This window comes from Heterodontus francisci, chromosome 40 (genome assembly GCF_036365525.1).
Source record: "Heterodontus francisci isolate sHetFra1 chromosome 40, sHetFra1.hap1, whole genome shotgun sequence".
NCBI classification, from domain to species: Eukaryota; Metazoa; Chordata; class Chondrichthyes; order Heterodontiformes; family Heterodontidae; genus Heterodontus; species Heterodontus francisci.
The window spans coordinates 6,982,389-7,009,417 of record NC_090410.1 but is presented as its reverse complement, the minus strand read 5'-3'; the positions used below and the strand labels follow the sequence as shown (position 1 = coordinate 7,009,417).

Sequence of the window (27,029 nt, the reverse complement as noted above, 5' to 3'; positions counted from 1 at the left end):
AGGAGGGAATGTGTACAGTTAAGCGCATGATAAACAATGTAAGGGAACTGTGCATTCTTGTGGATGTGCCTTAGCCCCGTCGAATATCCCTCAGCTTCTCAGCAACCTTCTTCAGCTCCTTCTCAATCTCCACAAGGTTCTTCAGTTTGTGCTCCTGGGGAGGGAATTATAAAATAGATATCAGGGCAAACGTCCACCTCCAACAGCAGTGTCAATAGAAAGTCTTGCATTTGTATAGCGTCTTTCACGACCTCAGGACATCTTTACGGCCAATGCAGTACTTCTTTGAAGTGTAGTCACTGTTGTAATGTAGGAAGCGCAGCAGCCAATTTACACACAGCAAGATCCCACAAACAGCACTCTGTTCTTTGTGATGTTGGTTGAGGGGGAAATATTGGTCAGGACACCAGGCAGAACTCCCCTGTTCTTCTTTGAAATAGTGCCATGGGATCATTAACCCACCGTTTCCCTACATTACAGTGATGACACTTCAAAAGTACTTCATTGGCTGTGAAGTGTTTTGGGATGTCCTGAGGTCAGGAAAGGTGCTATAGAAATGAAAATTCTCCTTTCATCTATTATATGCATGTAGGTCCTTCCAGCAACTCTTCTGACCTGGATCTGAATTCAGAAGAAAGCTAATTTTCTGCTTGATTGTCTTTTCTCCTCTAAACCTCTAATTCTCTGTCACAACCTTTCAGTTACATTCATAAGCATGATTATCGATGGTTGTTCCACCAATTAACCGTCTCTCTTGTGAATCTAATCTGCATTTATAACTCTTCAGACCAGAAATGTTACTGGACCAGCCAAGTAAATACTGTGGCTACAAGAGCAGGTCAGAGGCTAGGAATCCTGCGGCGAGTAACTCACCTCCTGACTCCCCAAAGCCTGTCCATCATCTACAAGGCACAAGTCAGGAGTGTGATGGAATACTCTCCACTTGCCTGGATGGGTGCAGCTCCAACAACACTCAAGAAGCTCGACACCATCCAGGAGAAAGCAGCCCGCTTGATTGGCACCCCATCCACCACCTTAAACATTCACTCCCTCCACCACCAGCACACTGTGCCTACAGTGTGTGCCATCTACAACATGCACTGCAGCAACTCACCAAGGCACCTTCCAAACCCAAAACCTCTACCACCTAGAAGGACAAGGGCAGCAGATGCATAGGAACACCACCACCTGCAAGTTCCCCTCCAAGTCACACACCATCCTGACTTGGAAATATATCACTGTCGCTGGGTCAAAATCCTGGAACTCCCTCCCTAACAGCACTGTGGGTATACCTACACCACATGGACTGCAGCAGTTCAAGAAGGCAGCTCACCACCACCTTCTCAAGGGTAATGAGGGATGGGCAATAAATGCTGGCCTAGCCAGTGATGCCCACATTCCATGAATGAATAAAAAAAAAATTGTGGTGTTCCCTCTCCCTGTGTCTTCCCCCTCCCCCCCACCTCCTCCCCCCACCTCCTCCCCCAATTTCTCCCTTGATTCATTTCCCTAAACCCCAATTGTCAATCCCTTGCCCCAGTTTGTTAGTCCTATTAACCAGTTCCACTTAACTTCCATTCCTACAGGTGAACCCACCAAACATTCACCTGTTTTCTGTCAAACCCAGATGGTTCTGATGTGAATCTTTAGCATCTACAGTTTGTCTCATTCATTTGCGCTAAATCTGAAACCTCGCTCAGCAAAGATGCACCAAACACTCGACTCTGGCAAACACACATCATAGTAACTTGAAGGCAAGTGGATAGAAACATGTGAACTGTGAGCGATTAATTGCAAATTCAATGTGCTGCTATCCTGAGGAGCTCACTTCAAGTGCAATAATGATTCAATTATCCAATAAATCAGCCTACAGCCTTGGCAGCTCTGCAGTTTGTTGGAAAAGAGCCAGGGACCTTGGCCCAGCTGCAGATAGTTGCATTTAAAGTAACACTTTGGCCAGAAGCCACACTTCTTAAGTTAGTCACTCATTGAAAGTTCAAGGGAGCGGTGAATTTCCCAGGGCTCAGTTGCTCGCGCGCTCGCCTGAGTCAGAAGGTTGTGGGTTCAAGTCCCACTCCAGAGACCTGAGTGCAAAAAAATCAAGGCTGACACTCCTAGTGCAGCGTTGAGGGAGTGCTGCACTGTCAGAGGTGCCGTTTCTCATTTGAGAAGTTAAACCGAGACCCTGCCTGCCCTCTCGGGTGGACGTAAAGGATCCCAGGCACTATTTTGAAGAAGAGCAGGGGAGTTATTCCCTGTGTCCTGGTCAATATTTGTCCCTCAATCAGACGGTCTGGTCATTATCACAATGTTTGCGGGAGCTTGCTGTGCACAAATTGGCTGCTGCACCTCCTACGTTACAACAGTGACTGTACTTCATTGGCTGTGAAATGTTTTTGGAAGGATGTAAAAGGTGATATATCAACGCAAGTCCTTTCTTTCTGAATTGAGCCATTTTAATCAGGACCACATGTCATTGAACAGCGCTGCTGAGAACAGTGACACCCTTGCTGGGATTACCCACTGTGCCAAATTCAGTTGGTTTGTCCATTCTGTAGAGGGGCCAGATTCTGCCCGGAGCCAATTTGAGAGGGTGTTGTTGCCCAATGAAGTGTGTGTGTGTGGGAGTAATGAAGGGAGCGATGTGGCAAGATTTCAACATTCTTCGGATGGTGAGAATGTGGAACTCGGTACCGCAAAGAGTAGTTGAAGTGAATGGCACAGATGCCTTTAATGGGAAGCTAGATAAACACACAAGGGAGAAAGGATTAGAAGGTGAGATGAAGTCGGGTGGGAGGAGGTTCATGGGGCCCTTTGAGCTGTTAATGATTTGTTAGCACTGTGCCTCATCTGAACTCTGCCTGACGATGGATCTAACAACACTGTCCAGACAAAATGTTGAATGAGTATTGTCCCCCCCACTTCCCGTTAGAATCAGCAAATCCTGTCGATGGTGTTGCCAATAGATGATCCTGTTACGGGAAGAAGGACCTGCGTCTGTAACGTCTATAATCCCATGCTCAACACATTCCAGGAAGCTTTCCAATCGATAGAAGGGAATTTGAGCTCTGGAGTAGGAAGATAGCAGGGCAAACTAATTATACAGAGCAAGATCCCACAATGAAACAATTAGTTAAATGACCAGTTAGTAGTTTCTTTTGGTTGGTGGTACTGAGGGAGGAATATCGGCCAGAATATTAAAATATTGGGGTTTTGGTTTAACAATTCATCTGCAAGATGACACCTTGAGCAATACAGCACATTAGAATGATAGCAGGGCTAAAAATGTTACATTACGAGGACAGGTCACATAGACCAGCCTTCTATTTCCTTGAATATAGAAGATTAAGGGGTGATCTAATTGAAGGGTTTAAGATGATTAAAAGGAGTTGATAGGGTAGATGGAGAGAAACTATTTCCTCTGATGAGGGAGAGTTCAGAATAAGGGGGCAGAACCTTAAAATTCGAGCCAGGCCATTCAGGGGTGATGTCAGGAAGCACTTCTTCACACAAAGGGGAGTGGAAATCTAGAACTCTGTCCCCCAAATAGCTGTTAAGGCTGGTGGGGTCAATTGGAAATTTCAAAACTGAGATTGATAGATTTTTTTTTTTTGGGTAGGGGTATTAAAGGTTATGGAACCAAGATGGGTAAATGGAGTTTAAATACAGATCAGGCATGATCTAATTGATTGGCAGAAGGTGTATGATGGGCTGAATGGTCATCTCTTGTTTCAGTGTTCCAATGCTCTTCACTGCACAGCAGGGTCAGCCTAAAGTATGTGGTCAAGTGCAGGAGTGGAAATTAAGCAGCACTGTTGCAATATGAATGAAGAATTACTTTGAATTGAAGGAACCCATTTTCCCTCTGAGGAATGACGAAAAGCATTGAAGACCTGTAACTATCTCTGTCACCTGGAGATTCAGGAGAAACACAAGAAAAAAATTGTATACTCACCTCATATTTCAATTTCCTTTCTTCCTCCTCCTCTCCCTCATCCTGTCCCTCCTCCTCGATCTCTTCCTCCTCCTCCTCCCCCTTTTTCTGTTCTTCTTGGTTTTCAAAATCATGGTGCCTCTTCTGAAGGTACTCCAGGTCATCATCATGTCTCTTCAGGTCCATGTCTTCTTCCAGGCGATGATGTCTCTTATTATCCTGCAACGTCTTCTCAGGGGAATGTTTGTCATCAGTCTCATGCAGATGGGTGTTGGGATCGAAGATCTTGATTCTCTTTCCTTGAGCTTCAAACTGATCAGTTTCTTCATCACTGGCATTTTCTTCAACTCGTTTCTCAACATTTCTCAGTTCTTCCTCATTTCTCTTATTAAAGTCACCTTCTTTTGAGCTGTACTCTTTGCTGTGATGCTTCTCATCGACTTTCTTGTCATCTTCATCTTGCAGTTCCTCCCTGGCGATCTGCTCAATCAGTTCACCTATCTTGAGGACATCACGGTCTTCCTGCTCATCTTTTTTGGATATTCGATCCTCTTCCTCAGATGAGTCTCTTTGTCTCTTCTCAAGACTTTGCTTATCTTCCTCACTGAGCTCTTCACTTTTACGCATGGGTACCTTGGTGTCATCTTGACCATTAATACCTTTATATTCATGTTGCTCCTTCATGTTTTCTTCTTCACTGTCCTCATATTTCTTCATGTCTTCCTCTCTCTTTAAAGGGATATCCGTCTTAGCATTGTCTCCTCCTCGGCTACCAACATTGTCCCTCCACTCAGTACTTCCTCCCTTCTTGTCCAACATGTGTTTCTTCTCTACATAGTCTTCTTCATTCCATTCTACACTTTCTTCCTCTGGGTCGTTCCCTCTTTTGTTGCTTTCAAGAGACTTTTTCTTGGCTGAGCTCTCTCTAGTCTCCTCTGTGGATAGAGAAAGTGAGAGTTGAAGAACATCTGATACAGCAAAATGATCTATAATGGAATAAAAACAAGAAATGCTGGAAATACTCAGCAGGTCTGGCAGCATCTGTGGAGAGAGAAGCAGAGTTAACGTTTCAGGTCAGTGATCCTTCATTAGAACTGGCAAATGTTAGAAATATAATAGGTTTTAAGCAAATAAAGCGGGGATGGGGCAAGAGATAACAAAAGGCAACGTGTTGATAGGACAGGGTCACAGAGAATAACTGACCAGAAGGTCATGGAGCAAAGGCAAACGGTATGTTAATGGTGTGCTGAAAGACAAAGCGTTAGTGCAGAGAGGGTGTTAATTGACAGAAAAATGTACAGCTCTGGCCCAAAGCACAAACATGAAAAAAACAATGGGTAGGCACATGGTAAAAAAAATGAATGATGAAACAAACTGAAATAAAATAAACAAATGAAAAATAATAAATAATAAAAAAGAAAAAATAACTAAAAATAAAAAGGGGGGATCTGTATTGGAGTTGCTAATGGTAAGTTTAGTGATATGCTCTTTTGAAAGAACTGAAGCTGGTTTAGAGTCTAGTGGTTACAGTGCTGGACTAGCAAAGGGTTGCGAGTTCACCTCCCAGCATGGAAAGTTATGAAGTTGAATTCAATAAATCTGGTCATCCATGGGTTAGCACCATGAAAGCTACTGGATTGTCTGAAAAATCCAACAGATTCACTAATGTCCATTGGGTAAGGGAGCCTAACACTGCCTTTTTGATCTGGCCTACATGTGACTCCAGTCAAAGACTATGTGGTTGGGTCTTAATGCCCTCCGAAGAGGCCAATCAGGCCACTCCATTGAAGGCAACAAGCACCACCTGAGCTCAATGAAGGCTGGGCAATTAATGTGGTCTTTCCAGTGTTGCCCTGAGAAGAATTTTTTTCTGAGAAGGCTGAGTTATATACCCGCAATATATTACTCCTTACACCTTTGCAGGTGTAAAGGTAGTACCTTGAGAATAGTGGACTGCCACTAAGGCTGAGCTTTGTTTAAGTGGCCTGTCCCTTTAAGGCCACTTGTCATGTTCTCCCTTTTGTGCTCTGAATAGGTGTATCCTGAGGTCAATTGAAGGCTGCTGTTGAAGGAAGTTTATGTCTAGAGTGGAAACTGCTGCTAAATTCCCAGTGTGTCTCTAGGTCAGTTAGAGACTATTTGCCATTGCTGACAGATGTTAAGATTGTTGCTGGATCTGTGAGCTGATTGGCGGAAGTGCCAATTTTTAAAGTATGACTGACACCCTAGATGTAGGACTTTTAAATAGACTGACAGAGAGACAGGGACAGACCGAGACAGAGAGACAGACACAGAGACTAGCAGAAAGACAGGGACAGACCGAGAAACCGAGACAGAGACAGACACAGAGACTAGCAGAAAGACAGGGACAGACCGAGACAAAGAGACAGACACAGAGACTAGCAGAAAGACAGGGACAGACCGAGACAAAGAGATAGACAGATAGAGGTTGAGACATACAGAGATGGACACAGAGACTGATGGACAGACAGAAAATGTAGTTCAGGAATGATCCATCCTGTCGCAGCTTCAAGTAATTGTACTTAACAGTTTTCTTGTTTAGAGAAAAATTAAATTAAGTATGTCCACAAACCTTACTTCCTGTTGTGGCCATTTTTGATCACACTTTCTATTAACATTTCCCATTCTGATTTACCATGGGAAAAGCCACAGGAAATTCATCGGCAATAAATATAAATCTTTGCTTACAATGTGCGCTTTCGATAAGAAAAACATCCCAAAGCACTTTACAACCAATGAAGTGCTTTTAGAAATGTAGCCACTGATGTAATGTAGGAAATGTGCACAGCAAGCTCCCACAAACAGCAATGTGATAATGACTAGATAATCTGTTTATAGCAATGTTGATAAACATTAGCCAGAACACCGGAGAGAACTTCCCTGCTGTTCTTGGAAATAGTGCCATGGGATATTTTACATCCACCTGAGAGGACAGACAGAAGGGCCTCGGTTTAACATCTCATCCAAAAGCCAACACGTCTGACAGTGCAGCACTCCCTCAGTACTGCACTGAATGTCAGCCTGGACTTTTGTGCTTAAGTTCCTGGAGTGGGAGTCAGAGAGAAAGTGCTACTCACTGAACACATTTACTCCCCTCAACACTTTCTCCATCTTCCCCTGTGAGACCTGCAAGTAATGAGTCAATACTTGCCTTTAGATAATTACTTTCAAATTAAATTTCCAGACTGAAATTTTTACCCCAGTCTACTTTTTAATCTTTATTCTATAAATTGGACAATCGTTGAGGTTACTGTACCATGATGAGTCAGTTCTTGCAGCTCCTTCAGAAGATTCTGGTGACGCACCATGGCCAGAATCCGCTCGTCTACCAAGGAAAATAAAAGGTCAGAGTTAGTCGTTGCAGTTTCATTTCCATGAGACACAAGCAAACAAGACTGAGAAGGATCAGGTAGATCATAAAAGTACAGTCAAAGGAAATTAAATGAGAACATAATGAGAAATAGACACAGAGACAGAATACAGATAGAAAGAGTCAGAGATAGAATACAGAAGGAAAGATAGAATATAGAGGGAGACCGAGAAAGAGTCAGAGAGAAAAGAGAGAGAGTCAGAGAATGAGATAGTTATTGAGACAGAGAGAGCTAGAGACACAGTACAGAGAGAGAGAGAGACAGAGAGAGAGACAGAGAATGAGATAGTCACAGAGACAGGGAGAGAGACAGCGAAAGAGAGAGAGAGAGGAAAGAGAGAGTCAGAGAATGAGATAGTCACAGAGAGGGAGAGAAAAACAAAGAGAGACAGAATACACAGAGAGAGAGAGACAGGGACAGATGCAGAGACAGTGTACAATCAGAGAGGAACCAGCGACCATTGAACTATATTGTAGAAGAAATGAACCATCACATTCATGAAAAAAGGGGAGAGAAAAATCACAGAATCATTACAGTCCAGAAGGAGGTCATTCAGCCCATCGTATCTGCACTGGCTTCCAAAAGAGCAATTCTCTCAGTTCCATTCCCCTGCCTTCTCCCCGTAAGTCTAATTTCCTTCTGAATGTTTCAATTGAACCTGCCTCCACCACACACTCAGGCAGCGCATTCCAGACCTTAACCACTTGCTGTGTGAAAAAGTTTTTCCTCATGTCATTTTTGCCCTCTTGTTCTCGATCCTTTCATGAGTGGGAACAGTTTCTCTCTTACTCTGTCCAGACCCCTCATGATTTTGAATACCTCTATTAAATCACCTCTCAGCCTTCTCTTCTCCAAGGAAAACAGTCCTAACTTCTCCAATCTGTCTTCATAACTGAAATTCCTCATCCCTGGAACCATTCTCGTGAATCTTTTCTGCACTCTCTCCAATGCCCTCACGTCTTTCCTAAAGTGCGGCACCCAGAACTGGACACAACCCTTCAGCTGAGGCCGAACTAGTGTCCTATATAAATTCAACATTACCTCCTTCCTCTTGTACTCTTTGCCCCTATTAATAAAGCCCAGGACATTGAATGCTTTATTAACCACTCTCGCAACCTGTGACTTCAATGACTTATTCACATATACACCCAGGTCCCTCTGCTCCTGCACCCCCTTTAGAATTGTACCCTTTATTTTATATTGTCTCTCCATGTTCTTCCTAGCAAAATGAATCACTTCACATTTCTCTGCATTGAACTTCATCTGCCACCTGTCTGCCCATTCCAACTTGTCTATGTCCGTTTGCAGTTCTACACCATTCTCCTCACAGTTCACAATGCTCCCAAGTTTCGTATCATCTGCAACCTTTGAAATTGTGTCCTGTACACCAAGGTCCAGATCATTAATATATATCAGGAAATGAAAGGGTCCCAACACTGATCCCTGGGGAATTCCACTACAAACCTTCCTCCAGCCTGAAAAATTCCATTAACCACTACTCTTTGTTTCCTGTCACTCAGCCAATTCCGTATCCATGTTGTTACCGTCCCTCTTATTTCATGAGCTGCAAGTTTGCTCACAAGTCTGTTGTATGGCACTGTATCAAATGCCTTTTGAAAGTCCATGTTCACCACATCAACAGCATTGCCTTCATCAACCCTCTCTGTTACCTCCTCAAAAATCTCCAGCAAGTTAATTAAACATGATTTTCCCTTAAGAAATCCATGTTGGCTTTTCTTAATTAACTCACATTTGTCCCTGTGACTATTGATTTTTGTCCCAAATTATTTTTCTAGAAGTTTTCCCACCCCCGAAGTTAAACTGACTGGCCTGTAGTTGCTGGGCTTATCTTTACACCCAAAGAAAGCAAAGAAACATAGGAAGAAAGTATTTGAGAAATAGTTCAACCTTCTTCGAGGATCTTGCTGCATTTCCTGCTGACTGGCATTGGGTAGGGTTTGGAAAGTGTATCTGAGATCACTTCGACAATACACCTGGTAACCTGCAGAGAGAGACAGAAATACACAGAGCTAGTTAAATTACACCTACAGATGCCAGAACATAGGAACAGGAGGAGGCCATTCAGCCCCTCGAGCCTATTCCACCATTCAATTAGATCATGGCTGATCTTAACTCAATTTACCCACCTTTGCTTCATATTATTTAATACTTTTGATTAGCAAAAATCTATCAAATTTAGAATGATTAATTGAGATTAATCTATTGCTTTTTTGTGGGAGAGAGTTAAAGAAGTGTTTCCTAACTTCTCCCTGGAATGAGCTGGCTCTGGTTTTCCGGTGGAAAAGGTTTCTCTCTTGCTACCTCATCAATTTCTTTCAAAATCCTAAAAGCCGCGATCAAATCACTCTCCAGCACCCCCACCCTAACCTTCAATGTTCCAGAAAATGTGGGGAGGGGTCTGTGGCCTAGGCCATAAACTTCCTATACCATATCCACTGGTGTACCTGCAGGAGCGCTGGGGGCATGAGGAGGGATGTATTATAATGACATGCAAATGAGGCCATACATCATGCAACATGTTACCTGACATTTAAACCCCAGCAACACTGGGCATCCCAGGTGTCCAGTGTTGCTAAGGGCCTCGGGGAAAAATCTGGTCTCAAAGAACTCAGGAGTGGGCTAAAATGTGAAACCCCCACCCCCACAAGGTTGAGGACCCTGCCTCACCCCTGATGAATAGACACTTGGCCAAGGTGTCAGAGACTCTGCACCTTCAGGGTGGGGAGAGGGTGAGGAAAGAGAAGATTCCAGGGAAAATGGCTGAACAACTGGATGAAGTGCAGGATGGAGACCAGGAGTAGGAATCCTAGCTGATGTTTGCCCCTCCCTGTCTCACTCTGAGTCTGACTGTAGCTCATGAAGCACAGCTCAGGAGAGACCTGAGTTTGTAATGAGGACCTTCGCAACTGTGCCTCAGCATCACGTAACACATCGAAAACTTTGCTGTCCCCCTTATCCTCTCTCCTCCACACCACACCCCTCCCTTCACCTCCCCTTCCCATCCCTCCTTTCCCCTCCTATGCCCTCTAATCCCCTCCCTTCTCTTCCATTCCCCTCCTTTTTTCTCCCCTCCTCACCACTACCATCTCTGAGGTGCGAAATTATTACACTTTTTGCACTTATAAAGTACCTCATTAACACTGAAATAATTACAAAAATGGTGCTTATGAGAAAAAATTCAGACACTTGGCTGAAGAGCTGAGGTCCACAGGACATCCCCAGAGAAGAGTTGGAGAGGAGATCAATGGGGAATTAGTACCCAACATTAGCTCCCTGTCCGCAATGCCTCAAATTTAAAATTCCCGTAACTTCTTTTAAAATCCTTCCATGGCCTCGCCCCTCCCTCTCTGTAACCTTCTCCAGCCCCACAGCAGTCCGAGATCTCTGCGCTTCTCCATCCTCCTGAGCATCTCCGATTTTAATCGCTCCACCATTGGCGGCCGTGCCTTCAGCTGCCTGGGCCCCAAGCTCTGGAATTCCCTCCCTAAACCTCTCCACCTCTCTCTCTCTCCTCTTTTTAAGTCACTCCTTAAAACCTACCTCTTTGACCAAGCTTTTGGTCACCTCTCCTAACATCTCCTTATGTGGCTCAGTGTCAAACTTTATCTGGTAATGCTCCTGTGAAACACCTTGGGATGTTTCACTACATTAAAGGCACTATGTGAATGCAACTTCTTGTTGTTGTAGTGACTAGAAGTCAAGCTTGGGCTTTAAAAGGCTGAATATGGGGTTGGGGGGTGGACATTTTAAACCACAAGGATGCAGCCAAACCAAGAGAACTCACTATTTACCTTCTCATCTTCCTTCTCCAGTTCAGATGACAGGGGGCGGCAGCTCACTGCAGCAGAAAAATAACAATGCATTGACAATCATTGACATTGTATTCAATACTGATGGCAGGGCTGTCAATTATAACACTAGCTCCAGGCCCTAGAAATCTTCCCACACTGTCTGGACTTCAGATTATCTTAGCTGTGTTTAAGTGGGTAGCACTCTCACCTTCTGAGAGGTTGTAGGTTCAAATCCCACTCCAGTATGTAATCTGGATGCTCCCAGTACAATAGTGAGGGAGCATTGTTGTCTGAGGTGCTATCTTTTAGATGCCTATTTCCACCTCCATAACATTACCCAACTCTGACCAGCTCAGCTCATCTGCTGCTAAAACTCTCATGTATGTTTTTTGTTACCTCTGGCCTTAACTATTCCACTGCACTCCTGGCCAGTCTCCCAAGTTCTTCCTTCCATAAACTTAAGGTCAACCAAAACTCTGCTGCCCATCTCCCACCTTGCACTAAGTTCCATTCACCCCTCTCCCCTGTGCTCGCTGACCCACACTGGCCTGCTGTTGGGCAACACCTTCATTTTAAAATTCTCAAATCCCCCCACCATGGCCTCAACCCCACCCGAACTCTGTCACCTCCTTCAGCCCCACAACCCTCTGAAATCTCACCACTCATCCAATTCCGGCCTCGTAAGCATCCTCAATTTTAAAGCCTCCAGCACTGGCGGCCGTGCCTACAGCTGCCTGGGCCCTAAGCTCTGGAATTCCCTCCTTAAACCTCGCCATCTCTCCACCTCTCTCTCCTCTTTTAAGACACTTCCTAAAACCTACCGCTGACCACTCTACTGGTCATCTGCGCCAATATCTCTTCGGGTGGCTCGGTGTCAGATTTTGTTTTATAACGCTCCTGTGAAGCACCTTGGGACATTTTATTACATGAAAGGTGCTATGTAAATACAAGTTGTTGTTGTAATAGCCTAAATATTAATATAATCACCAGAATAAAACAGCAACATTCACGTTGCTACCGTCACTGCTCTGGATTCTTATCTCTGTACCTCCATGTGCCCTGTGCCTGTTCCAGTAACACTTACCCCATCCCTCACTATCTAACCGTATGGACCCAAACAGATCTCTACAAAGTGAACTTTGATTAAAAAAAAACACAAGCTGAGAACTCTCCATCTGAAGGTCTCTGAGGCCTGTTTTAATTTTATACAAATATACATTTACTGGAATATTCTTTGCACACAGTTCATTAACCAGGCAGGTTAGAGAGAAGGTGTATTGAGGGGACATATCACAGTCATCAACACATCAGCCCGATCCGCTGATCCGGATCAAGCTGTTTCCAGTCTAACTTATTACCAGAGCTAGAAATCATTTTAATAATCGTCACACACGAAAAGGTTGGCCGTAATAATCGACAAGACAAAAATAATCATTTGCAAAGGAAATGAGACTTAGCTCTTAAACTCTGCTGTCATTCGATCATTTTACCTATTTTCAACCGTTTCTTTAACCCGGGATTGTAAAGTTAACACTTTGTGTGACTCCATCTGCGTGTCCTTTTTTTTATATATTTCTCTCCGATTACCTGAGAGAGGCGGAGTGACACAGAGAAAGATAGAGGACAGACAACAGAGAGAAACGGAGAAAGAGGGAGAATAGAGAGAGAGAACGGTGAGAGAAACAGAGAGGGAAATAGAGACGGTCAGACATACTCGGGTGGGCGATAGAGGGATACAGGAAGATATAGAGAGAGAAATATAGATAGACAGAAAAAGAGAGACATGGAGAAAGATGGAGACAGAAAGACAGAGGGGGGGGAATGGGGGAGAGACAGAAGGAAGGAGAGACAGAGGGATGGAGAGAGAAGGGGCAGGGAGAGAGAGACAGAAGGGATGGGGGGGGGGGGGGGGGGGTGGGGGGAGGAGAGGAGGAAGAGGGAGAGATAGAGGAGAGAGGTGTCGGGGAAGGTGTCTCTGTCCAAGGTGCTGAAAGCGGATTCTGATGCTCTGCCTCAGGATAAGGGGATTTAGAAAGTGAATCTTGGAAACTACTTGCATTTTTCCCCCATGAAAGAATGAACGAGCTAAGCAAACAACCCTTGAAAATCTAAACTTTTGCATATTTAAACAGCCTATGCCCAGTAAACATAATTACCGAACCGCTCGCATTGAACAGGCAGATTTCACTATCCCAATATTTGGGAAACACGTTTTTAAAAAATCACAATCATATTAATTTTAATACAAACTTACCATGGTAACAGAACAGAATCCAGGCTAAAAAACCCTTGGAAATCATCTTGAATTGAGAATGCTGTTGGAGTTTGGAGCTGAGGGATAATAGGGATTTTTTTGGGGGGGGGGGGGGGGGTGGGGGTGTGGGTAGTGAGGAAGGAATTTATATTTATAAATATATTAGTGACAGAAACAATAAAAAAAAAACCTTGAAGATCAATGGGAGGGTTTGGTGCAGGTAGAGAGGGTAAGTGATGGGGGGGTGGGGGGTGGGATGAAGACACCTCCGTCCTCTCCCCGGTATAGTGATGGTCTGAAGGCGCTTGGGATCTTTAAGGGATTTGTTTAAATAGCCAGACCAGAGGAAGTGATGTCAATCTAGCTGCAAGAGCTCGTTGTACAGATCTTTAAAGGTATGTTCAATCACCATTTACTGTCCCCCCAGCATTAAATAGAACACACCGTGAATCGTCCTTTTCAACGATTAAATCCATCCCCTTCAACTAAATGCATTGATAAAGACCTGCTAGCAACAGCACAACATGGAATGGGTGTTCGACTGAACTTCGGCACTGAATATTTACTGCATGTCTCACAAGACAGATTGACAATGCATCTGCAGAAATTATTTTCCAAACCTGCTTCAAACATATCGTGTCTGTCCTGTCCAAATCTACTCTAAGCAAACAGATTAACAATGATAATGGTATATTTTGGGGGTCCCCAGATGGTCATGCAATCTATAAAATGGGATATAATATGGGAGCGAGTTAAATCTAATCAAGAGTCTCAGATGGTCTTTATATATATATGGTAACAGATACCTGGGAGTGAGTTGCAGACTGGAATCTAATCGAGGGCTTTGGGGTGCTTTATAGAGAGAATAATTAATACCCAGGAGTGAGTACAATACTGGGATAGAATCAAAGAGTTTGGGCTTTTTAAAAAAACTATTAAAATTTTAATTGGATTTTGAATTTGCACAAAAACACATAAAGCATCTCTACAGAATACATAATGAACTGAGTTTAGTGAATAATACCGCAGCTTTTTAAAGCTTGTGCGGAATATGGTAGATTTGAAATATTTGGTGCAGTCTCAAAACTAAGAGCAGGTCTTTCCAGAATTTACTGATCTCGCTGGAGGAAGGAAATAGTATGTCAAAAGAGAGCTGAAGGACTTTATAATATTTCAAACCCCCTTTGCATTGTCGCCTGGAGCTGAACTCTGTTCCTTAACTGGCTAGTTCATTCCAGAGTTATAGAATCTTCCACATTTGTGCTAGAATCCTCTCCAACCACCTTAAAGGAATTCAGAATTCTGGGGCTATGTGATATGTGAAAACAAGCTGACCAATTCCTAAGTGTTTTTTTTTTAACATAGTAAAACGTCCCAAGGTGCTTCACAGGAACATTATCAAACAAAATCGGAACACCACCAGCTGCAAGTTTGTCTCCGAGTCTCACGCCATCCTGACTTGGAAATATATCAGCTGTTCCTTCACTGTGGCTGGGTCAAAATCCTGGAACTCCCTTCCTAACAGCACTGTTGGTCTACCTACCCCACATGGACTGCAGCAAATCAAGGCGGTGGCTCACCACCACCTTCTCAAGGGCAATTAGGGATGGGCAATAAATGCTGGCCTGGCCAGTGATGCCCACATCCCATGAGTGAATAGAAAAAAACTCCACAGAGTCACCTGGTGGCCAGAGTTGCTGATTGGACCATGACTGTTGACATAGCAATTTACAATGGGGGGGGGGGGTCATGAATAGAAAATTGTAACCAAAATCACAATAACCTATACAAAATTTTAAATAATCTATCAGTGCCATAGTGTATGTTGTCTGATTGTTGATGGGGCAACATTCAATGAGAAAAGTTAACATAACAGATGGCAAATATTGACAGAAAATCACCATAACAGGAAATGTATGCCATGGGCAAGACTTTTCCTTACTATAATATAATATAATCATTAATTTAAATTCATACCTTGCTGATCCTATTACCCAGCCCTAATTTGAAGTTATATTCTTGGTTATCTATATTATTTAATGTTTTACATTCTTTGATGAGGGCCCTACACTACAACTAATCTTTTATAATTTTTTTTTACATCTAGCCTTCAAGGCCAAAATCCATTATCATTGCTCATTAGCATATTCACTCTACACTGATTAAGTTGCTCAAGGTCAGTGGTGTCCATCTCAGTTTATTTGTTTCACACAACATTGAAGCCAACTATTGCCCTGGCTCAAGGTTGGTGTTGATACTGGGACCTCCTAGTGTATATGACGAAGCACTACATATACACACTACAGCACTGAGTTGGGCAAGCATTCAGTTCTTGAAGAATTGGCAAGCTTCAAAGATACTGCTTGATGTAGGTGAACTTTAATGCTGATACAAAAACAACTTGCATTCGTATAGCCCCTTTAATATAGTAACATGTCCCAAGGCACTTCACAGGAGGGTGCAAATTGACACTGAGTCATGTAAGGAGATATTAGGGCAGCTGACCAAAAGCTTGATCAAAGAAGTAGATATTTAAGCACCATCTTAAAGGAAGAGAGCGAGGTGAGAGGTTTAGTGAGAATATTCCAGAGTTTAGGGCCCAGGCAGCGGAAGGCACAGCTACCAATGGTGGACTGAAGGAAGTGGGGGAAAGCACAAGAAACTAGAATCGGAGGAACGTGGAGCATTGTCAGACTGGAGGAGTCCTAAAATCGAGTTTTGGGAATAATGGTTTCTGAAAGAAATGTCGATGATAAAGTCCTGGATTGTTGCTTCAAATGGAAATTTTAATTTGAACCAATCAAAACCCAATAATTCAGCAGGTTGACAACTGTATGTTCAGTGACAAGCCTCAGCATCAATTTAATTAAATGTTGCTGAAGAATTTTTACACCATAGGTCTGAAGATTGAGTGGTTTACCAGTATATAGTTGACAGGTTACTTGGTAATGTGACATGTCCAGAGTGACAGAAGGACATCACGAGCAATATAAAATGAAAGAACTTGCATTTATATAAGGACTTTTCATGATGTCCCAAAGTGCTTCACAGGTAATGAAGCTCTTTGGAAGTGTCGTTATTGTTGTAATGTAGGATATTGCCTGAAGAAAGGTCCCACAAACAGCAATGTGATAATGACCAGATTGGCTGTTTTATGTGTTAGCTGAAGGATTAATATTAGCTAAGACACTAGTCAGAGTTTCCCTGCACTTATTCAAAATAGAGTTATAGGATCTTCTACATCTGCAGGAGAGGGCAGATGGGCCTTGGTTTAATATCTCATCCAAAAGATGGCAGTCGGTCTAGACTTTGTGCTCAACTACCAGGACTGGAACTTAAACCAGTTGTGTTGTGACCCAGACTCACAAGCACTACCCACCAAACCATGCCTGATACTTTTCTGAAGAAGGGTCAATTGAGGGTTTCTGGTGACCATGAAATCACACCCCATTGTTGGGGTCAGTTTCTTCGAGGGGCAGGGCCAGTCGAGAAAATCGAAAGAGCAAAAATAAAGAAACAGATGCAGCCTCAGATTTTATATTTTTTTCAGTCGTCTAGCACCAAATTATTCCAGTGCAGGCATTGAGCAAGCGGAGATTCTGCATTTAAATAATTAGATGCAAATTCTCCTAGTACATTCTGTACAGCGTTAAAGCCTCACACAACGTGATAGCAACAAAACATGTCGCCGATTCACCAACTTTTCAGCTAAATCACAGAATACTACAATCACCCCACACCACAATCCTAGACTCACCTAAAATAACCCAGTGTGTGCACAATCCCATTTGGGTGGAACCTTCTCCTCAGGGATCTTCATGTGTCAGCGTTGCCTCAGTGGGTGGTCCTCTTGCCTATTTGTCAGAAGATTGTGCATTTTCAGGTTCCCCTCCAGGACTTGAGTATGAAGGTCAAGGCTGACGAGGGAGTGCTGCACCATCAGAGGTGCTGTTTTTCAGATGAGATGTTAAACTGAGAGTCTGTTGCCTCCTCATGTGAATGTAAAAGATCCCACTATCCTAACTTGAAGAAAAGCAGGGGAGTTAACCCAGTGTCTTGGCCAATATTGACTCCTTAACTAACATCACTACAAACAGATTATCTGGGTTGCTGTTTGTGGGCGTTCACTGTTCCCAAAATTAGTTGCTCTGTTTCCAAAATTCCAACAGTGAGTACACTTCAAAAGCACTTCATTAGCTGTAAAGCACTTTGAGATTTCCTGTGGTCTTGAAGTGTTATAGGAATGTATGTCTTTCTTTCTCCAGGGAGCTGTCCACATCTTCCTTGAGGCACGGAGCATTACCAGCATGCATTGTGTCATGTCTCACCCACCTAGTGAGGCTGACACAGAGGCGGCTGCTTTACTTCCAACCTTTTGTATGTTGGTCAACTCAGGTGAAGGATCAAGGCCAGCCTACCAAGATTTGACTCGAAGACCTGAGATAAATTGTGAAGTTAAAGGCTGCATTTTTAGATCTGTGGTTTGTAGAAAGAAGGAAGCACTGAGTGAATTCCCTAGTTTAGAGCCTTATATAGAATCATGTAGAATTTACAGCTCAGGTAGAATCCATTTGCACCAACATGTCCATGTTGGTGTTTATGCTCCACATGACCCTCCTCCCACCCCTGTTCATCTCATCCTATCAGCATCTCCTTCTATTCCTTTCTCCCTCATGTGTTTATCCAGCTTCCCCTTAAATGTCTCGATATTATTCACCTCAACCACTCCCTGTGGTAGCGAGTTCCACATTCTCACCACTCTCTGGGTAAAGAAGTTTCTCCTGAATTCCTTATTGGATTTGTTATATTTATAGACCCTAGTTTTGGTCTCCACCACAAATAGAAACATTTTCTCTACGTCTACCCTATCAAACCCTTTCATAATTTTTTAAGACCCCTATCAGCCTTCTCTTTTCTACAGAAAAGAATCCCATCCTGTTGAACCTTTTCTGATAGTCGTACTCTCTCTGTTCTGGTATTATCCTTGTAAATCTTTTTTAGCACCTTCTCCAGTGCCTCTGCATCCATTTTATAATCTGAAGACCAGAACCGACTGGTACGGTTGTTTTAAAATTTGAGTAGCACACAGTGTAGAGTCTTCAAGTTAATACAGCGGTGGGGAAGAAGGACAGAGTGTAGGAAGAAGCGTTTGGGAATTTAAGAGGAGCGAAAGGTGAGTTCAGAGCTGCGCTGAATATCAATAAAATTGTGAAAGACAAGGCAAAGTTGCCATAAGGAGAGAGAGAGATATTACAGCGGTAATCCCTCTTAGATGATCCACTTTTCCCTGTAACATCCTGGGGTACAAAAGAGGTATTTGAAGAATCATTCCAGATATAGGACCTCCTGTAACACCTTGCTACGTAAAGAACCCCTGCTCAACATTTCCACTAAAAGGACATCTTGTCACATATAGGACCTTGTACATTGCCTTGACAGTTATAGGACCTCTTGCATCACCTTACAATACAGGTGGATAACCCACTGAAAGCCTGCTCTGCATATCAGGTGATCTCACTATCCAGAAAACTGGTCCAATATTCCAAAGGTGTCAAGAGGATGTGTGGAATTCACATTCCAATAGAAAACTACTGCTGAGAGAGGAATTCCAGACATTGGCATTTCTCATGGCTCTCAGGCTCAGCAGCGATGCCCTCAGTGGTCGGATAGTCTGCCGACACTCATTGCCTAGACTCGCATATGAAGATGGGCCACTCTGACATGGAACCAGAATAAGATGGGGGCCTGTGGACCCTACCACAGTGGCAACAAGTGTGAAAAGATGGAGAGAAAGCTGGAGAGAAAGTTCCAAGGGATGGAATAATCGTGGGAGCTACAATGCATAATGCAGACCTACTACCCTTCGCGATCTCTGTTCTCCTCCAATTCAGCCCTCTTGTACATCCCCAATTTCCTTCGCTCCACCATTGGTGGCTGAGCCTTCAACTGTTGAGACCCTAAGCTCTGGAATTCCCTCCCTAACCTTCTCTGCCTCTCTGTCCTCCTTTAAGATGCTCCTTAACACCTACCTCTTTGACCAAGTTTTTAGTCACTTGGCCCAATATATCCTCATGTGGCTCAGGTTGCCAATTTTTCTATCGGATTACCATCCTGTGAACTGCCTTGGGATGGTTTACTACGTTAAAGGTGCTATATAAATGGAGGTTGTTGCTGCCGAAATTTGAAAGATTGTTTCATTTAATAGACTTCAAAATGTGTCCGTGATAAAGACCAGGGAGACAACGAGAACATAATGCAATATTAATAAGCAACATACAAAGAACAAACACACTGTATTTTCCAAAGGGCAGAATTACTTATTAACAGTGCAATAATAACATGATGCACCTCATTGCTTCCCATACCATTGGGTGGGGGGGGGGGGGGGGGGCTACACTTAACCCCTCGATGCCCATTGTAGAACTTCAGCAATCAAGCCAATCGACACTAAGTTTGCAGGAAGGATGTCGAACCCACCCCAAGCCATCATTGCATCATTCCTGCCTTCATGACCGGGCCCCCTTGAAGCGAGAACATGTTTTGTTGACCCACGCTAGTGCTTTTTTAGAAGACATTTTCAGTAAGGCTTAATAAAACCTGACAGAAAATTGAAAAAACAAGGAAGAACTTGCATTTCTAGAACGCCTTTCACAACCTAAGGACATCCCACGTGCTTTACAGCCTATGAAGTACTTTTTGAAATGCGGTCACTGTTGTAATGTAGGAAACGCAGCAGACAATTTACGCACAGCAAGCTCCCACAAACAGCACTGTGATAATGTCCGGGTCATCTTCTTAATGCTCTTCTTCAAAATGGTGTCATGGGATCACTTGTCAGGGCAGATGGGGCATTGGTTTAAAGTCTCATCTGGAAGACAGCCCCTCTGACAATGCAGCAGTCCCTTAGCTCTGCCCTGAGAGTGTCAGCCTGGATTGTGTACCCAAGTCTCTGGAGTGGAGTGGTCTGGACATCAGGGTCACTCCTGAGATCTGAGGGCGGGGGTTGGCAGTGGGGGTTAGGGAAAAAGGGGACATAAAAAATTGGGAAAAAGGATGATTTCCTGCTCCTATCAAAGGCTGATCACCAGCTTTAACTAAAAACTTTCAAAACTTTAATCTGTAATTTTAGAATGGAATTGCTCACGTAATCTTTATACACTTTAATAAAGGAGATTGACAACAGCTCAAGTCCTTCTGTACAATGGGCAAAAGAGCACTTATGTATAATTTAAAATATTCCCCATAGGTTATAAAACATTGGATCAATCCTTCTATAACTGACAGCTAACATTGTTTTTCACTCACTGTCAATATTAATGTCTGTACAATTAGTAGCTTTATCTTTTTTCCACTTCATCCATCCCTCAGGTCAATTTCTTTGGAAGACCAAGCCCTGTGTTTGATTGCTCAAATGGTGAGGCCCCAGCTTGCTATGACTCTTTCACTTTATTTTTGTTGTTGTTCCCAGGGTCAGCATCGAACACTCCTGATCCCTGCTAGCTCTAACGTAATAATAAAAGCAAAACACTGCAGATGCTGGAAATACTCAGCAGGTCTGGCAGCATCTGTGGAGAGAGAAGCAGAGTTAACGTTTCAGGTCAGTGACCCTTCATCAGAACTGGCAAATATTAGAAATGTAAAAGGTTTTAAACAAGTGAGGCGGTGGGGGGCGGGGGACGGTGGTGGGGCAAGAGATAACAAAAGAGAAGGTGTTGATAGGACAAGGTCACAGAGAATAACTGACCAGAAGGTCATGGAACAAAGGCAAATGGTATGTTAATGGTGTGCTGAAAGACAAAGTGTTAGTGCAGAGAGGGTAGCTCTATCCCAGCTCGCAACCTCTGAGTTAGTCACAGAACGTTGCCCCCGGCCCATCCGGCATCGTGCCCTCATACTCTGTAATTGCTGCACCCAAACCCACCCACCTTACTGCAGATGCCCACCACCTCCCCTCCCTCCCCCCCCACCCCTGCACCTTCAAAAGGTTCCTCAAAGCCTTTTGGGGGTCGAAAGTGCGTTGTTCCAGCAAACTCCCTATCATACTTCAGTTAACCTGAGAAAGGACAGCACTGCCATTGTCAATGCTTGTGTGTATCTGTGTGGATGTGTACGCGAGTGTGTGTAGAGGGGGCGTGTGCCTGTGTTGTGACTTGGGTTTGCACACAGTTTGAAGACAGACCGAACCTCCTGCAAGATCACTGTGCCTGTCTCAGAACGTAATACAGCAAATTACTGATTCATAATTTCTCAGCCAGAGCCTTGCCTTAAATCATTGACCCTCCCTCCCCCTCCCACCCCCCCAACCCCAATGACTAGAGCTGTGCAGGATTCTGGGCACAATGATATCCTAAGAGCTGGAGGTGGCCATTCAGCCTCTTGAACTTGCTTCACCATTCAACAAGAACATGGCTGATCTTCTGCCTCAACTCCACCTTCCTGTACTATCCCCAAATCCCTTAGTGTCCAAAGATCTGTCAACCTCAGTCTTGAATATACTCAACGGCTGAGCATCCACAGCTCTCTGGGGTCGAGAATTCCAAAGATTCACAGCCCTCTGAGTGAAGAAATTTCTCCTCATCTCAGTCCTAAATGTCTGACTCTGTATTGTAGAAGGAGCCTTGGTGAATTTTTGCAGTGCATCTTCTGGATGGTACACACTGCAACAATTTGGCTGATTGGTTTCCTACGTTACAACAGTGGCAACATTTCAAAAGTACTTAGTTGGCTGTACAGTATTTTGGGACATCCTGGAATCATGATAGATGCTATGGAAATGCAAGTCCTTCCTTTCCGAATGGCCTGTTCCTGTGCTGTACTGTTCTTTGTTCTTTGTTCTTTCAGACACTGTTCCTGTAAAGCTACACTCTGGTTTGAAAGGAGCAAATGATATTTGGCGCAGAGCATGGAATTAATATTTTTGTATAGCCTAAAAGCACAACATTTTATTTCGATTTTTATTTGATCTCTGATGTAACAAGTCTTTTGAACCTTCCCTTGATGCAGCGAAGCAACATCCACAGGCATCGGAAGCTCATGAAGTACGAAGATTAACGTCCAGGCGTACTGGAAGTGCAATTTTTCTCCCGAGTTTGAGTGAGTAGGTTATAAAGTCCAGGTCACACAGTGGTAGAGTTTTTCAATTCAGGCTCCAGTGATCTTGAGCAATCTATCACTCACTGTTACTTTATCTCTGACTGATTCATCAACGGCAGCATCTCAATGAGCACGCTCTGGCCCTGAGTCCAGGCACTGGACATAAATATAAAATGGGAAATACACAGCGTTAAACCTTTATTGAATTTCATCCCAGGTTGTGGGAAGCTTCAGCCAACAGGAGGAAAATAAACACCTCCAAAATTCCTTTCCAATACTTTCTTCTTCGGTATTGCTGAAAATAGAGACATGTTATCGAAGCGTTTCATCTTGCACTCATCAAGACATTCCGCAAGAATACCAATGTAAGGGAAAACAACAGCTTTACACTGTATGAGAAGAGAGTGCTGATTGGTTGGCAAGTGAACTCTGATTGGTAGAGGCATTGCCATGGAGAATACACCAGTTTATGGTGACTTGACAGTTAACTGTCAAGTTTTGTTTGAAATTTAAACCGGGCTACTTGACTCTGATTGGTCAAGTCATTGCCCTGAGGAATGAACCAGCGAATGGCTGTCACTTATTTTGTCTTCTTTCTTCTTCCCTTCCCTCAGGCTGGGGGGTCCAGTTTTGTAGCTCCTGGAACCTTACCCATCCTTTGGTAGGGCGGTCAGTATCAACAGGCTATTGATATCAGCACAGGTGACCAAAAGCTTGGTCAAAGAGGTAGATTTTATGGAGTGTCTTAAAGGAGAGGTAGAGAGGTGGAGAGGTTTAGGGAGGGAAGCCCAGGCAGTTGAAGGCATGGCTGCCAATGGTGGAGTGATTAAAATCGGGGGATGCTCAAAAGGCCAGAATTAGAGGAGTGCAGAGATCGCTGAGTGTTGTAGGGCTGGAGGCGATTACAGGAATTTGAAAACAAGGATGTGAATTTTAAAATCAATCAACCCAGTCACCCAATGCCTCCAATTTAAAATACTCGTATTTAAATTCCTTCATGGCCTCGCTCTCGTCTATCTCTGTAACCTCCTCCAGCACACCCAACTGTACAGGGCATATTTTCAGAATAGGGGTCTCCCATTCAGGACGGAGATGAGGAGGAATTTCTTCTCTTTGAGGGTCGCTAATCTTTGGAATTCTCTTCCCCAGAGAGCAGTGGAGGCTGGGTCATTGAATAGATTCAAGGCTGAGTTAGAAAGATTTTTCATCTACAAGGGAGTAAACAGTTATGGGGGAAAGGCAGGAAAGTAGAGTTCCGGCCACAATTAGGTCAGCCATTGTCTTATTGAGTGGAAGAGCAGGCTTGAGGGGCCGAATGGCCTACTCCTGCTCCTATTTCTTATGATCTTATGTTGCTCTGGCCTCTATTGCTTTCTCCCCTCCCCGTCACCTCACTGGGCCTTCAGTCATCCAGGCACCACAGTCTGGAAGTGTCCTCGAACCTCCTCCTCTTTAAGGCCCTGATTCAAACTCACCTCCTGGCTTCTGTTATTTCATCGATGAGATTAAAGCCCGTTCCAAGCTGAACACACTTCTGCTCCATATTCTGAAAAAGGATACAGAGGCACTGGAGTAGATGAAAAAATTGACTAAAAGGATGACACCCGAAGAGGTTATAACCATCAGGAAAGACTGGCCAGGTCCTAGTGCTAGAAGAGAGATGGCTGAATGGTGACCTGATTAAAGTCTTTTAACATATGAAAGAATTTGATAGGGTAGACATTGAGAAGATGTTTCCCCTTGTGGAGGAATCCAAAACCAGACGCTATAAGATAGTCACTAATAAATACATTGGGGAATTCAGGAGAAACCTTTCTATCCAGAGAATGGTGAGAATGTGGAACATGGAGTGGTTGAGGCAAATAGTGTAGATGCATTTAAGGGGGAGCTAGATAAGTACATGAGGGAGGAAGGAATAGAAGGAGGTGCTGATAGGGTGAGATGAAGTAGGCTCATGTGGAGCATAAACACCAGTATGGCCCTGTTGGGCCGAATGGCCTGTTTCTGTGCTGTAAATTCTATATAACTGAACAAAGCCACTTTACATTCAATAATATCTTGCACTAAATTCAACAGGACCTCGTTATTTCACTCCTGCCAGTTAAGTGTGGAGTGCAGGTGATCAATCTGAGTGAGCACATCTGGGTGGGACTGTCCTCTCACAACACTCAGACGCTGTAATCTCTCACGACAGCTGCTACCTCGGCTGAATGTGTTTTCCTCCCTAGGCCCTGTCTGAATTATTGAACACACTCCCCTCCTGCTCTTGTACTGACTTTATTGTCATGTCTTTGTTTTCTGAGTGAAAGGGTTGTGACAGAGAACAATAGCTGAGCATCTAAACCCAAAAAAAGCTATTATATTTCCTCCTGTAATCAGACAAAGTGCTAACTGTGTGAGTTTGTGTGTTATAAATAAGTGGTAAGCTATCTCTCCCATTTATTTCATAGAGAATTACATAGAAAGTACATTACAACAGTGACTGTATTTCATTGGCTGTAAAATGCTTTGGGATGTCCTGAGGTTATGTTATGTTCTGTCTGTGCTGGAAGATTCTATGATTCCTTCCACCCTACTTCATCTCAGCATTTCCTTCTATTACTTTTTCCTTCCGCTTAAATATCTCAAGCTACAATTGGAAAGAGAATCAAATTAATGAGCTCTCCCAGTGGTTCAGTGGGTTAAAGGTATTACCCAAGTGTAGGACTGAGCCACACAGACCATGGAGGTTTGATTCTTGCTCCGTGCTGAGATGGTTTACGATTAATGTCAATGCGTGGGTCTTGCAGGGGGTGGCGGGGCATGATGGAGAGAGGAAAAGACCAGCCAAGATTTCCCACCACACGGAGTCCAGTGGTTCAAAGTGGCAGCTCTCCATCACCGTCCTAAGGGCAATTAGGGATGGGCAATAAATGTCGGCCTTTCCAGTGATGCCCACATCTCATAAACAAATTTTTAAAAATTACAATTCCTGTCCAATCATGTCTGGAGGAAGGGTCGTGTGCAGGATTAACACCACTTGAGGACAGGATTGGTTGTTCTACCACTGTCAAACAGCCTACCAACTCTCACTGTTTCAGTTCACGTGGAGGATGGACTCTCGAGTGAGGTTAACAGGGTGGGTGCATGGGTTGCCGCCCATAGAACCAAACCAAACAGCCAACCCTTCTTAGGTGATAATATTGGAAGGAGAAACGCTGTCAAACACTTGGCAAATTTGGAGATACCATCGCACCCAAGTATTACTCAGCAAAGAGTGTGTGATCCAAGCACAGCACTTTTCTGTTGGAGTCCAGATCTTTTCACTCATCTCCAAACAATTGCTTTGACCTCTGCACCAGGCTGAGGAGATACATTGTAGGTACATGGGTGAGATGCTGGTACTCATGAGAATTAGCCAAGGTTTCCTCTGCTGACTGGTATCCAGTGGCCTTTGCTGGAAAACATGCCGAGAACCACAGAAGTTTACAACAACCAAGGAGGCTATTTGGCTCATTATGTCTCAGCCAGTGCAATCCCAACCCAATCCAATTACGTCTGTGGTTTCCTCTGCTTCATGGCTTCATTGACCGGCCTTGGACTAATCTCCACCACAACCACTCCCTGTGGCAAAGCATTCCATAGTCCAACCATCGCCTGCATAAAGAAATTTGTCCAACTATTCTCTTCACTTTCAGTGACAACTTGATGATCCTTTGTCACTGACTCTCCATTTAGAGGAAATATTATTGCCCTATTCATCCTACAAAACCCTTCATAATATGGTGGCTAGTGTAGTGGGTGCTGATTGCTTTCAGGAGCTGGACTGGCTCCTGACTGCGGCACAGATTGCATCATATGGAAGGTAAATGGATAAACAGATAACACTTGGTCCATGTGATCTTCTGGACCGGTTTCGATTGCTTGATAGTCTCAGAGGGGAATTATCTGGAATACTTTTTCCACCTTATTGGACCTGTGTTTTTAGTCTCCCCCAGGAGATGGAGGGAGGAGGAGGAGGTGGTGTTGGAATTATGTTCAGTCACGATGCTCCAGCCATCATTGGGCAGGTTCAATGGCCCTTTTCCTGCCCATCAGTTTTCATCATTTCACGTTAAAAATATCTATTCTTATTCTTCTCTGCTTCACTAAAAATAGTTCCAGCCTCTCAAGTCTCTCCCCATAACCCTAATTTCCTATTCCTGACAGTACATCACTTTGATTTTCATCCCTCTATCATTGCTGACCACACCCTCACCTCCATCTCCTTAAAGCACTTTGACTAAGTTTTTTGAGTCACCTGTCCTAATATCTCTTTATGTCACTCAGTGTCACCATGCTCTCTGCCAAAGCTCCTGCGAAGCAGCTTGGGATGCCTTAATAGGTCAAAGGCACTAAATAAATACAGATTGTTGTTGTGCATTGGGTGAGGAAAGGCTTGGGTTTAGCTGTGATGCCTTTCGCTGCCAAATAGCCTCCTGATACAATTAGGGCTCACACAGACAGAAAGTGCAAGTTACTATTCGGCTGCTTGTGGAACCACACACCAACTTGAGTATCTTGGA

At 43.7% G+C, this 27,029-nt stretch overlaps 2 protein-coding genes across 2 annotated transcripts in view; both read right to left on the bottom strand.

The window, feature by feature from the left end:
• sars2 (seryl-tRNA synthetase 2, mitochondrial) overlaps positions 1 to 27,029 on the bottom strand; it is a 189,583-nt gene that overhangs the window by 116,470 nt on the left and 46,084 nt on the right. The gene's annotated exons all lie outside the window — the stretch shown is intronic.
• Positions 71 to 16,371, bottom strand: LOC137353151 (chromogranin-A-like). The gene is made up of 7 exons (XM_068019198.1): positions 16,313 to 16,371; positions 13,393 to 13,469; positions 11,139 to 11,185; positions 9,235 to 9,328; positions 7,212 to 7,280; positions 3,956 to 4,869; positions 71 to 154 (listed from the first exon to the last, which is right to left on the bottom strand). Exons 1-7 carry the CDS (start codon positions 16,369 to 16,371, stop codon positions 71 to 73), a joined length of 1,344 nt encoding a protein of 447 aa, XP_067875299.1.